The 14,074-nt window shown below is 54.8% G+C and overlaps 1 protein-coding gene across 1 annotated transcript in view; it reads right to left on the reverse strand.

Annotated features, from left to right (window-relative positions):
* Positions 1-13,750, reverse strand: part of EFHD1 (EF-hand domain family member D1) — a 45,877-nt gene extending 32,127 nt beyond the window's left edge. Inside the window, exon 1 of the mRNA XM_026006239.2 lies at positions 13,410-13,750. Within this exon, the coding sequence (XP_025862024.2) occupies positions 13,410-13,708 (299 nt within the window). The 5' untranslated portion in view covers positions 13,709-13,750. The remainder of the gene's footprint in view (positions 1-13,409) is intronic.
* Positions 13,751-14,074: the final 324 nt, after the last annotated feature.

A 14,074-nucleotide genomic window follows, 5' to 3' on the forward strand; every position in this document is an offset into this window, starting at 1 on the left:
TACAAGCCTGTACCCATGTGGCATGTGGTCTGTGGCACTGCTAGAGCCCCGGCAATGGCCCCCCTTCCTCTGACAGCCTCCAGAGGCAGTAATTAGGGCCACAGTGCAGCTCCAGAGGCAGAGCTCAGACCCCCAGAAGTCAAGGCACCCCTACCCTGACCCTGGCCTTGGGGTGGGCATGGGGATTGGAGGAAGATGTTTGCCACATTCGAGCATAAAGACTCGTCTCTGCTTTCCCAGGGTAAACACTATGGAAAGGGATGGGAACATCACAAGAATCAAGTGACTAAGTACAATCGATTGGAAATTGGGGAGTATGGGAAAGTTGCGGGGCTGGGGGGAGACAGGCAACAGCCCAGTAAGAGTGGAGCCAGGCTGGGGCAACCAGTAACAGAGAAGAACACACTAGCCAACTGGGGCTGGTTTTACAGGTTATCATGAGGAGCCTGGGCCTCATCCCATGGGCAACTGGAAGCTACTGAATGTTGTTTTCCCCAACCCACAGAGGAATCCGAATAGAGAAGCACAGCAATGAGTTCTGGACTCTTGCAAGAGGTCACATGTAAGATGGAAGGAGGAGGCCAGCTGCCCCTGGCTTGGTGGTCAGGCAGCCTGTAGAGGCTGTGTCACCCCTGACCCCCCTGGCTATGCAAGGGGGGCTGTCAAGGACAGCTGAGACTTGGAGCCTGAGAAGATGGGGGTAGAAATAACATTGATGAGAGGCTAGTGGCACAGGGAACAAGAGTGTAGGCCTTCTGGGGTTCAAAGCCCAGTTCCACCACGTACAGGATGTGTGATGCTGGGCAAGTTACTTAGCTTCTCTCTGCCCCCAGTGTCCCCATCTGTGAAATGGGGAGATGATAATAGTACCTGCCTCATAGTGCCTATAATATGTAAATACCAAGAGCAGTGCCCGCACACAGTAGGTACTCTACAAGTGGTAAAGAGCAACCACTCTTTTGGGGGGAGCCCGATATGCAATAAAGTTGACCATTGTAGGGTGGGGTGGGGAGAGCATGAGGCATTTAGGGAGGGGACAGAGACCGTGTCATGGAGGCCAAGCAGGCCAACACTTCTCCAGGGCCAAGACCGAGCTCACCAGGTCCCCATGGCCATAGAACTGGGACAGTGAGCAGCCAGGTCTTGTCAGCAGAGGGTTGATGCCGGGCCTGCTGTCCCAGGCCCAATACTGTTCTCTGAGCAGTGCCAGGTGGCCTGGCAGTCCCCCTCAGGGGTATCTAACCCCAGAGCTGGCATCAGCTGTAACCTCAGTCCATCCTTCCCACCTGGAAGGGGCAGAGGGGCCAGCCCTGGGTACATGGTTTGTAGATGCTGGACAATGTCCTCCTACTTCTGCAGATCTGATCCAAGCTGGAAGAAGGCAGAAGCGCATATCATCCACCCAGAGGCAGCCATGCATAGGGGGAGACCAGGCGGCCACCTACTCACCAGAAATAGGGGTCCCTACTTCAGAACCAGACTCCAATGTGACTGGAAGGAGTCCGTCACTCCTTGCCCTGTCCGGCCCCCCAACCAAGGCTCTGCCTGCCCTGGAACCAGGCCCTGGTAACCCAGTCTTTCCCTCTAAAACCAAAGAATTTACCTCTATCCTGCAACATGGTGGGATAGTCTGATTTAAAGGGAATAAAACCAGGCCTAGGTACCCCTCCATATACCCATCCATCCCACACATAAGAGGGGCCCTCAGTTACCCAGTACTAGGAGCCGCTAAAAGGAGGAAAAGCCATCAATGCCTATGACTCCCAGTCAAGATGGCGGCTGGCCCCACGCACTCACTGTCTCTCCACCTGGAGATCCTTCCAGAAGGGATACAAGAGTCATGATGATAAAGAGAATAAAGGAGGTTAGGGGAGGGGAGCTTGGGAAAAGCAAAGCATCATCAAAGACAAAAAAACAGACTAGGAGTTTAATTGGTGATTCTGCCCAAGGGAGCCAGTTGGGTGCTCCAAACCCAGAGGCAAGGTGGCGGGTTCAGCCAGGCTCTTTGTAAGGTGGAAGGGTTACTTGAGGCAAATGTAGGGCTTTACTGAATGTTGGCCTAGAGGGCAGTTACGAGGACACATCCCCCTCCCCACCCCCAGATACACCTCCGTCTTAGCTGCCAGAGATCTACAACCACAGGCAAAGAGAGAAATCAAAGGGGCTCTTGATTAAAATGGCAGCAGCAAGTGTCCCAGAGGAAAGACCTCTCCATTCAGGCATCCAAGGGCCCCCAGTCATGAGCTGCTCCCTGCCTGGTCTCCAGAATCCAGACCTGCTTCTGAAAGCCCCTCCCATACAAAAACAAAGACACAAGAGACACAAAGAGCCAAAGTCAGGAAAAGGCCCAAATGGAGCACTGTTAGACCCCAGCCCTCCTTTCCTCCCCTCCAGAACCCTCATGGTGACCAGGTTCCTGACCCTCAGGGAAGGACAGTCACTGGCCTGAGTGGGCCCATGACCCAATGCTGGCCAAGAGAATGCCAGAGGCTGGCTTACTGGATCTGTCTGGAAAAGATCTTCTCATTGTTCAGAACATAGGTCGGTGCACCTGGGTGGCTCAGTCGGTTAAGCGTCTGCCTTCAGCTCAGGTCATGATCCCGGGGTCCAGGATGAGACCTGTATTGGGCTCCTGCTGCTCCCTCTGCCCTCTGCTCGTGCTCTCTCTCATTCAAATAAATAAAATCTTAAAAAAAAAAATAGAAGAACTATTGGTCTTTCCTGCCTCTAATTTTGTCACAGCTGTACGTGACTTGGGGACTTGCTATCTTGCCAGCAGCCCCCAGATGAAGGCAGTGCCAGGTCTGGAGGAGGGCAGAGGACTGAACCTAGGTCTCTGAGAGCAGCCGCCAAGCATGCCCAAGGGCCACCCTTGTCCTCTGGACTCCCTGTTATACGAGATGATTCTTCACTGATGAGTTCAGGGCAGGGTTTTCCATCACTTGAGCCAAAGGCCTTTGGACTAATACAGGCAGATGGGCATATGTGGTCTCAACACTCACGTTCAGGAACTGGTACCTAATCTGATGGCAGCGATCCCACGGAAGAGAATAGCCATCAGGCTTTCACTTTCCAAGTCACAACTATATTATTTTACAAGAGATTTGGAACAGGGACATTATACTTTTAAACAAAAAATCGTCTTCTTTTTAGTCGTGAGATTTTAATTTGTTCCTCCAAACCAACGGATCTCAGCTTTGGGGAAATGGGCTTTAAACCCCATTGAGGGACACCTGGGTGGCTCAGTGGTTGAGCATCTGCCTTCGGCTCAGGGTGTGATCCCAGGGTCTTGGGATCGAGTCCCCACATCAGGCTCCCTGGATGGAGCCTGCTTTTCCCTCCGCCTATGTCTCTGCCTCTCTCTCTGTGTCCCTCGTGAATAAATAAAACCTTAAAAAACAAAACAAGACAAAACAAAAAATGTTGAGAAGCTGGATCCTCTCAGCAAATGGGTGCCTGCAGCTGGATACATGATTTGAAAGGGTCTGACTATCTGAGGAAGAGCTCGTGCTCCAGCCATGGGGCTTAAGGAGGCAGACACCCAAGGCCGAGGTCTCTGCCACCAACTTAGCTTTTGTTTTTCCTTTTCAGCTGGAGTTTGTCCCATAGCCTGGTTCAGACACCTTGGACCACCTCTCAGGGGAATTAACACCAAGGCAGCCCTTCCAAGGGGACAGTGTCACTCCAGGGACCCTAGCTGCAGGGCCTCTTTGCTGGCAAAAGAAGCAGATGTGTTTGTGGCCAGGGCTCCCTCTTCCATCCCCTTCTGCTTCTGCCTCTTTTTCCCTGGGGCCCTGAGGCCTGCGCCTCAGGGAATGAAACTCAGGAAGGGGAAGAGTGAGACCAGCAGGGATTTCCACAGCTTAGGATCCAGCAGACTCCAGAGGGACTTAATTACCTAGAACAGGGGTTGGCAAGCTACAGCCTACAGGGCAAATCCTTCTCCACGTGGGACTGGCGCAGTCTTGCTGGTGGGTGCAGTAAATGGCTGGTTCTGTCTTGTGGTGGCAGCTAAATGGTGGCAACAGAGACCCAAGGACCCACAGGCTGAATAGATTTACTGTCTGACCCCTTCTTGAAGGAGTTTGCCCGCCCATGACCTTGAAGGAAACTAGAAGGCCATATAGTCCATCCCCCCCACCCCCCCACCTCCCAAAACCCTGCCCCAAATTTCTCACCCCAAGAGGTCAGACCACCCACATCCCAGCGAAGCCCCAGAGTAAAGGGCTTAACACCTTCCAGACAATTTTTTCCATTTCTCAGCAAGTCCAAGCATGAGAAAACTTTCTTCTGTATACTGAAGCAAAGCTGTAGCCTCCCTTCCTTGTGCCCACCATGGTTGCGTGGTTCTCCACCACGCTCAAAGCTGTCAGCCACCATCCTCCACCTCGAGGATCCTTCAGTCTTCAGTGCTTCCCTGGCGCTCCCAGGCCTTCAGTGCTTCCCTGTCTCAGGGACCTGGGTCCCCTCCCTGTCCTGGCTGGCTGCTCTTCCCTGGCTATGTCCACAGAGACCAGGACCCCTGCCCTCAATGCAGCAGCCTGGAGTCATAGTGCCCCTGGCATCCTCATGGGCTTCTAGGCCACATGAAGTGTCTTGTACGTGGGTGGTGGATGGCTTTTCCAGAACTTGCATTCCTTCCTGTCAACCAGGATCATTTAAATCCAGCCGTTAAGAGTTCAAGCTTCTCGGGACACCTGGGGGGTGACTCAGGGGTTGAGTGTCTGCCTTAGTCTCAGGACATGATCCCGGGGGGTTCGGGATTGAGTCCCGCATTAGCCTCCTTACTGGGAGACTGCTCCTCCCTCTCCTTATGTCTCTGACTCTCTCTGTGTGTCATGAATAAATAAAATCTTAAAGAAAAAAAAAGTTCGAGCTTCTCAAGGGCAGTGACTCCTCTGGATCAATATGTATAATCCCAGCATGCAGCAGGCGCTTTGCTGAATGAATGAAAGAATGAATAAGAGAATGAATGAATGAATGAATGAATGAATAGCTTATAAATAGTAGGTAAGAAGGAGGCTCATGATCATCACCATCATTATGGTACCACAGTAGATTATGGTTAGCAAATGTATAGACATTGCTGGCTGTGGGAGCCCAGAGGCAGGAACACTAGAAAAGGGGTCACAAAATGTCATGCAGTCTCGGAAGCAACCGAGTCCATGTCTGGGGTCCATTTTCTTGGCAGGTCATTGACCATAAATCAGATTTCATCCTGCAGGAGAGTGTGGTCCTTGCTCCAAAGGCTCAGATGCCCGTGGACATGGGCCCTCCAAGAAGTACGTAGGATCGAGAACCAGTAGTGCTCTTCCATCAGCAACACTGATGGGACATGGAGGCTGAAAGAGGCTCTAGAGGCAGGACAGCATCATGTGGGGGAGATGAGCACTGAGTGTGTGAGGGTGAGCGTGAGGTGAGCACGAGAGTGCACGCACGCCCAAGGCACAGGTCTTACTTAATGAAGCGGGAAACTGAAAGCCAACGTGTGCCAACCCTAGAGCGTGTGCTGGGCTCCTCCATGGCGCGACTCATCCCTGGTCACAGACAGTCCTGGCAGCCTCAGCTCTGAGACCCGATTTGCTCAGCCCATTTTTAAAAAATTAATTAATTTTTACAGATTTTATTTATTTATCCACGGGAGACACACACACAGAGAGAGAGACAGAGAGGCAGAGACATAGGCAGAGGGAGAAGCAGATTCCCTGCGGGGGGTCTGATTCAGGACTTGATCACAGGTCCCCAGGATCATGACCTGAGCCGAAGGCAGATGCTCAACCACTAAGTCACCCAGGAGCCCCCACTCACCACTCAGAGACCCACTGGCTCAGCCGCATCATGAAACTGCACATGGCCTCGCCTGGTGGAAATCAGACCCTCCTCAAATCCAGTAAAAGAAGGTATTTCTATTTATTGGTTGGACTCGGGGTGCACCAGAGCTAGTGTATACATAAAGTTAGAGTCCCCTAGGCCCCACAGCTTTGAAAGCAGGCACCTGTTACCTGATCTTGCAAGGCAGAAGGGGAAAAGGAAATTTTTTTCTTTTTGCATAATATAAGATTTTAATAACTCACTGAATTTCAACTTTAATCACTCCATTCCAAATCCCTCTTATTCAAATTCTCATAATATGTGAAAAAGGCTCTGTAATGAGAGTGGAGGAGACTCCCAGAGAGAGAGAGAGAGACATAGGGAGCAAGGAAGGAGGAAGAAACTCCCTGCAAAGATCTAACTGCCAGGAACTGTGACGGCCCTTGCGGCTCGCCTCCGTGGCCTGTGGCAGGCACGAGGGCAGATGGAAACAACTGGTGCTTGAACAGGCCTAAGTGGTAGTTCTAGTTCCAAGTCATGGTGCCTCTCTGCCGGAAGCCAAGGCCCCAAAACAGAAGCCAGCCCGGGTTCTGGCTGAACGCCCTCCAGGAATTCAGACTGGCCCAGGGTTCTCTCGGCCCCACCCTCCGGCAGCGGGGTCAAAGGTGCAAAACCCAGTGCAGGTGAGGGAATTTCAAATCCAAGGTGGGTCACTGTGCACTGAAGATGCAATCAGAGTCAGAAGCTCTCGCTTGTCTCTATGGGCTGGGGGGCGGGGGGCGGGGGGAGCACTGAGCTTCCGTTTGTTTCCATGCACTTTTCCCATCGTCCAAGTCAATTCACTCAAAAGATGCACCTGAGGGGCACCTGGGTGATTCAGTTGGTTGGTTAAGCAGCTGCTTGGCCTCAGGTGATGATCTCAGGGTCCTAGGATGGAGTCCCACATCGGGCTCCCTACTCAGCGGGCAGTCTGCTTCTCCCTCTCCCTCTGAGCCTCTACCCTGATCGTGCTTGCTCATGCACTCTCTCTCTCTCTCAAATAAGTTTTTTTTTTGAAAAGATTTATTTATTCATGAGAGACACAGAGAGAGAGGTGGAGACATAGGCAGAGGGAGAAGCAGGCTCCATGCAGGGAGCCCAAGGTGGGACTCGATCCAGAGACTCCAGGATCATGCCCTGGGCTGAAGGCAGGCGCTAAACTGCTGAGCCACCCAGGGATCCCCTCTCTCAAATAAATTAATAAAATCTTTAACAACAACAAAAAGATGCACCTGAGAGGGGGTGCCCTGTCTCTCCTCCCCGCCTCCTCCCCCAAGTAAAAGTCCTCAACTTCGCCTCTACAGCAAAGGGCTCCCCTCCAAGTCTACACCCCTTTCTTCCTCCCTCAGGGAGGAGAAAGGAGACTCGGGGAAGGAGCAGCTCCACAACATCCCAGCCTTTCCCCAGCTCAGTGGTGATGCAGGGTTGGAGGGGTGGCCATGACATCACCGATTCGGATTCTCTCAATAAAAAGAGGATTCTCCCGGAGCCAAAGGCTCCTCTTCCCACCCTCTCTTTGGGGAACTGCAGCACAAGCTTTGAGTATAGCTGCAAAAACATCGCAGCCACATTTCAAGATTACAGCATTTGGGGCCTGCCCTTAGGTGGCTGCCCTAGGTACCTCCCTCCGAAAGAGGCCCCTGGAGAAGCCGGGGTAATTAAAATTTCCTGTCTAGCCTTAACCTCCCCCAGCTCGGGTTGCAGCCCTGGACACACACACACACACACAGAGTCGGTTTCTTCTGGGCCTTCTCGCTCTTCATTTAAAATCAGGCCACTGTTTTCTTGGCTCGGGCTATCCAGTAACACACTTGGAAACGGAGAAGAACGTTGTCTGGCCCAGGCTGATGGTGCCTCTGGCTTCCCGCACTCACTCGAAAATTCTCTTCCTCCTACAACACACCAGTTGGGAGCCAGGCTCATCTGCGGGAGACCCTAAGGGCACAGAGACAAGTCACCCCCAGCCCAAGAACCCAACATGCTCCCAGGCTGGGGAGAATCCAGTTTTTTTTCCCGAACCTTAACAATCTCTATGCAACAACATACTTTTTCTTGTCTTCTTCTTTTTCTTTAGCAGAACACTTTCAAAGAGGAAAATCAAATTTAAAAGATCACAGCCCGTTCTGCAGCATCTGCATGAATCTCTCTAGCCCTGAACAAAAAGAACGGGCGTACTTTGTACCCGTCGTCGGGTTCTGAGTAAACTAAGGAGACATCAGAATTTGGATCTAGGAACTGATTAAGCAGAAATTCTTGCGGAAAGTAAGCGCACTCCTGGCGTGAGTTAGGGGGTGGGTCGGGGTTCCATTGGTTTTGTGTTTTGTCATTAGACGGCAACTCCATTTCATTAGGATGGGGCTTTGGGAAGACTGATCCCTCTTCTGCTGGGGGTAGAAATCGTGCTGGCTTTGTTGAAGCCACTGACATCCCCCAAATGCAGGGGCCTCCCCGCTCTGGCTCCCCACTCCCACCACTCAGGAGGAAGGAGAAGCCATCATGGAGCCACAGGGACTGGGCAACTCTGCTCACTTGGAATAATGGGTTGAATCAGGTTCCTCCCCCCCCCCCCCCAATTCATGGCCACTCAGACCCTCAGACTGTGATCTTATTTGGAAATAGGATCACCACAGACATAATAAATTAAACTAAGATGAAGTCATACTACACTGGGGTGGGCCCCAAATCCAATGACCAATGTCCTTACAAGAAGGCCATACAAAGACACACATATAAGGAGAGCACCATCAACAATGCTCCGCTGGACACTAGCAAGGTGTTGTTGGAACAAGGTGCCCACAAGCCAAGGGGTGCCAAGGCTTGCTGGCAACCACCAGGAGCTACAAGACACACGGAAGGATTCTTCCCTAAAGCTCTCGTGGCTAGCAGAGCCCTGCTGAGACCCTGAGTTCAGGCACCAGCCTACAGAAGGGCCAGAGAATGCATTCACACTGTTTGAGGCCACTTGTTACACCAGGCCGGGACACTTATCCACTCCTCCAGCAGTGGAGTGAGTGAGTCCCATCAACAGAGCCTGGAAGGGCAACAAGGCAGGGCACAGCCCCAGCGGGACCAATTACTCAGCAAGGAGCCAGGACGCCACTCTCCAGCTCAAGAGGAGAAATCAACCTCAAAGGATAATGCAAACATTGCAAAGTGGTTTTGAAATTTTTTCTTTAATGATTTTATTTATTTATTTATTTATTTATTTATTTATTTATTTATTTATTTAAGAAAGAGGAGAGAGAGAGCAGGAACTGGTGGGTGAGGAGCAGAGGAAGAAGCAGAAGAGTCCCCACTGAGCAGAGAGCCTGACGCTGGCTCTGTCCCAGGACCCTGGAATCATGACCTGAGCTGAAGGCAGATGCTTAACCATCTGAGCCACCCAGGCACCCCTGGTTTTGAATTATTAAGCAAAAGAAGGACAACATAAAATTTGCACATCCGACAAAATGACAGCTGGGTGATCATCTGAAACGGAGTGATGCAAACCTCCTGGGCCCTGGCTCAGGGTCTGAACCCAGGAAGCCTGGCTCCACATTCCTGCTCTTCACAGCCTCCGCACGGCTTCTGCAGTGGATTAAGTTTAGAAAGCCAGGGACGCCTGGTGGCTCAGCGGTTGAGCGTCTGCCTTCAGCTCAAGGTGTGATCCCAGATCTGGGGATGGAGTCCCGCACTGGGCTTCCCGCAAGGAGCCTGCTTCTCCCTCTGCCTATGCCTCTCCCTCTCTCTGCATCTCTCATGAATAAATACATAAAATCTTAAAAAAAAAAAAAAAAGTTTGGAAAGCCAGGCAATGGGAAGTAAGCTGGGATTTTTTACATGCTTATACTTTTTTATGCATAGAAAAGCAAAGAAAAAGAAAAAGGGACCTAGGGGTCACACTTCAACTGGGGACAGAAGCACAGTAACAACTAGTGCCAGCAGGGCGGGTGCTGAGCTGACACCCCCATGGGGCAGGGAGGAGAGTCAGGGAGGGGTTGGCACATGCAGGGCTCCTCCAGGCAACCTAGGAGCCCGGGAGGCCCCAGTAAAGAGTTTCCTGGCCCAGCCCTCAGTGAGGGGCCAAGGCGGCTATAGAGAGGGGTGAATGCAGGAGTGGGCATGGGGACAGAGGAGGGTGCAATCGGGTTTTCAAGGGGACCTACCTATGCATAGTTTAAAAGTTACTAGAGGTTTTTTTGTTTTTTTTTTTTTTTAAGTTATACAGGATAGCAGGAAGAAGAAAACATGAAAGAGAGCCAGTAGGGAATCAGGGCTGGGCTGTGGGCAGAACTGGGACCAAAGAGCTCCTCGGCAGGCTACAGAGAACCAGCAACAAGACAGGTGGCACTGCCAGGCCCGGCCAGGTGGCATATCCCGGAATGCCAAGCGCCAGAGCAGCCTTCCTGCGTGCATGGGGGCCCAAGGCCTGCCCCAGCCTTGGCAGGGCCACAGGGGCAGGCAGCCCCTTGGACTGATGGGCTCAGGCAGAGAAGGCCCTCTGGAGGGAGGTGGAGGCAGCAGGAGGGCAGGGAGCCCTGGGGAGGGGTTGGCAGGGAGACTGGCCAGATCTAGTGACCGCAGGCACAGCAGGGCCCCTTCACAAGATGGGGGATTTGTCCATCACCCAGAGTCACTGCCACATACTCAACTGCGTCAAAAGTATCCAGGTAACAAATCTCCCAAACCAGGGCCGGCTGACCCTGGTGGGGGTAAGGGCAGCCAAGTCTCGGCTGCCTCCCAGTATGGGAAGCTGGGCAGAAGCACTCAGGGGCAAAACCAATGAGCTCAGATAGTAGGTGCAGAGTTTGTGGAAGCCCAGGAGTTGGAGCAATGCAACCCCTGTTTTGTGGGGTGTGGGGAGCCTGAAGGTGGGGCAGGGCATGGGGACACAGGGCTGGAGCCAAAGTTGGGGGGATGATCTTTAGCAAAAGGCTCCCCCTTCTAGGTCACATGCCATCTCAGCAGGTCACCCATCCATCTCCCCGGTCTCACAACACTCCTTAAAAGGAACAACAGCCACCATTCTACAGATGAAAGGACAGAAGTGGTTAAGCCCCCCGGAATAAAGGGGCTTCATCCCCACTCTCCCCCACTCATGATGCATAACTGGGTCTTGACACCAGGTTTAGGGGAGTCTTTCCCACCACAGTAGGGAAAGGCAGCACTCCCCAGTGGCCCCTGCCCCGGTGGCCACAGCAGCTACCTGGCCCTCGTGGGAAGGTAGCAACTTGTGAGCATCTTAGCAGCAAGAGGACCAAGGCTTGGAGGGATTATGTAGCTTGCCCAGGGTCACAGACCCGAGGCCCTCTCCGCCCTATGTCCATCAGAATCCAAAGGTGACACTGTTCCTACTGCCCTGCTGGTGTCTCCAGATACTGCTCAGCTGACTTTAACTGGAGGGGCACCTCTGCCTCTCCTGCCTTCCGGGACACAGGGGGCTGATTCCCGGGAAGGCTTCTATGCACCAGCTTGGGCCTCAGATCCCACTCCCTGATGACAGGGGCTCCCAGTCCTGCCTCAGGACACTCATGGCTGAAGGGGAGCAAAGCAGCAGGCCTGAGCCTGCCCACAATCTGGGTCCAGGATGACCTATGAAGGTCATTCACAGTCAACCCAGCACAGGACCTTCCTACTTCAGCTAGAGCCCCGACATTTGCCTGTGAAAGCCATTCTTCCCCAGCACCAAGTCCCTGCCGCTAGGATGGGACTGTCCTCCCCCCTCCTGGGGCGGGGCACGTGGCTCAGGCCTGGCCAATGGAAGCCACAAGTTCCCCTGGCCACAGCAATTGGTTCAGAGCCAATAAGAAACAATAGTAAAGCTAAAAAGAGAGAGAGAGAGACAATAAGGCCTTTGCTGTGGTTACTCTTTCCCGCTGGACTTACTGGAGCTTCTGTGGCCAGGCTGCCACCACCAAGGATAAGTCACCTGAGAATGGGGACAACAGAGAGGAAGCTGGCTTAAGATATGAGAAACTACACACCGATGGCATCATCTGAGCGCCTAGGTCCCGCCATACCTGACACCAATTGTGAGCCAATTAACCTCCTTTTTGTTTATGCCAATTTTGATTGAAAGTAACAGAAAACCCAACCTAGGCTTCTTCCTGACACAGTAGCTCTGCTGGGACCCGGGACCACACACTGCCTTCCCTCTGGCCTGTTTCCTCACAGATGCCACCTTGCCGGAAGACCCTCTGTGTGGATGCCCTCTGTTACTCTTAGACAGCCAACAGACAAACCTACCCTTTCAAAGGCGAAAAAAAGCAACAGAATAAATTAATAAAAGAAGCCGAAGTTACCGTAAAGCAGTCTGAAGATGGAGGTCCCTAAGATGCACTCCCCCAATCCAGCTGGGCTGGGAGGAACTGCTGGGACATGAGAGCAAAGGAGCCAGAGTCCTCCCAAGAGAGGCAGAACCCCAAATAAATCAAAGGGGCTCGGACAAACAATTCACCCATTGCTTTTCCATCTCCACCCAGACACTTTTTTTTTTTTTTTAATTTTGGCTGAACTCAGCCTTCCTTAATTGCCCAAATTAGTCCCACCAGGTGTGAACACCCACGAACAGTGGCTGGAAGCCAGCGAAACCAGGATGTCGGGGAAGCAGAGGAGGCAGGGAGGCTCCGGGTGCCAGCCTCTGCTGACCTCCACAGAGGCCGAGGCTGGAAGGCAGCCCAGCCTCAGGACGGGGCCAAGGCTCGGCCACACAGTGCCGGCCACAAAGCCTTTAAATAGAGCCTCCACGCGAGAGGACAAACACATTCCAAGGGCTTTAAAAAACGCCCCAAGCATGACCTGGCCGGAGGCCTCTGCTCCCCCAGGCATTTTTCTGGTCTTGGCCCAATTCTGGAAATAATATTAATAGCTCGGTTGGGAGCTTAGGGTGTGCAAAATACGGTATGGCCTTAAAAGGCCGGGACGAGTCCTGCCCTCGGTCTCCAGATGAGGAAACTGAGGCCCAGGGACCTCGGAGGATGCAGGATGCAAGGCCCAACAGTGGGAGCTCTCGGCGCCCCCCCCACCCCACCACCCCGGCCGGGGGAGCGAGCCCGGTCGGACCCGCTGGCAGCTGTCGCGTCCGGTCCCGACGGACGCCTCCTGCCCAAGGGGCCAGAAGGGGTCACAGAGAGGAGGCTCCCGGACGCGCTCGCTCCAGGAACGTCCTGAGCTTTTTGCAACGCGTTTAACAAACTCCCAGTTCCCAGCGTCTTGGGCGCGGGAGCCCCCGCGGGGCGGCCAAGGAGAACTTTCCTCTTTTTGTGTTAAAAGATAAAAGGACAACGGGGCCAATGGCTCCCTGGGGAGATAAAGTTGGAGCTGGCAGGTGAGGCGCTCCGGTTCCTCGAAGTTGCGCGGCGATCGGCCCCGGGGGCGGGGGCTCGGGCTGCGCGGTCCCGGGGGGCTCCCGGGCTCGGTGGGTGCCCCGCCCCGACGGGATCAGCGGGCTCGACTGCCAAGGGCACCCCCGGAGTCCCCGGGAGCCCACCCGTGCCGCGGGGCGCCGGCCCCTCCCCGCTCCATCCATCCCGCCCCATCCCGCTCCATCCCGCGGGGCGCAGGGCGGCGCGGGCGCTCACAGTTTGAACCTGCTCTCCAGGTCCTTGACGAGGCGGCGGCTGAGCTCCGGGAACTCGGAGTAGGGGTGGAAGACCCTGCAGCGGCGGGGCCGCGCGGCGCCCGCGTTGATGTCCAGCCGGCGGGTGAGCTGCGCGCTCAGCTCGGCGTCCGCGCTGCCGGGGGGCGCCCGGCCCGGGAGGTCGGGCTCCGGGGCGCGCGCGGCCGGGGCGCGGGGCTCCGCCTGCGGGGGCCCCTCCGCCGCCGCCGCCTCCCGCCGCAGGCGCCGCTGCAGCTTGAGCGCCAGCTCGGGGCTGGCCATGGCGACCCGGGACGCGGGCACGGCGGGCGGCGCGCTCCTCCGGCCTCGCGGCTCCGCGCTCTGCCCCCGCGGCCGCGGGCGGGCGGTTAAGAGGCGCGCGCGGGCGGGGCGGGGCTCCGGGGAGGCGCCGCGGGGGGGCGCAGGTGCCTGCGGGGCCCGGGATCCCCCCGCCCGGGGGCCGCGCCCCGACGCTCCGGAGGTCGGGACCGCAAGGGGAGCCCCGGTCCCCTCGGACCTCGCCGCCCCCGCGCGCTCCCGGGAGCCCCGGGCACCCCTCGGCCCCTGCGGAAACGGCAGCCGCGGGTCCCACGACCGTTCGGGCGGTTCCTTCCGCGAGGCACACGCGGACCTCGGGGGGAGCTGCTC

Source organism: Vulpes vulpes, chromosome 9 (assembly GCF_048418805.1).
Source record: "Vulpes vulpes isolate BD-2025 chromosome 9, VulVul3, whole genome shotgun sequence".
NCBI lineage: Eukaryota > Metazoa > Chordata > Mammalia > Carnivora > Canidae > Vulpes > Vulpes vulpes.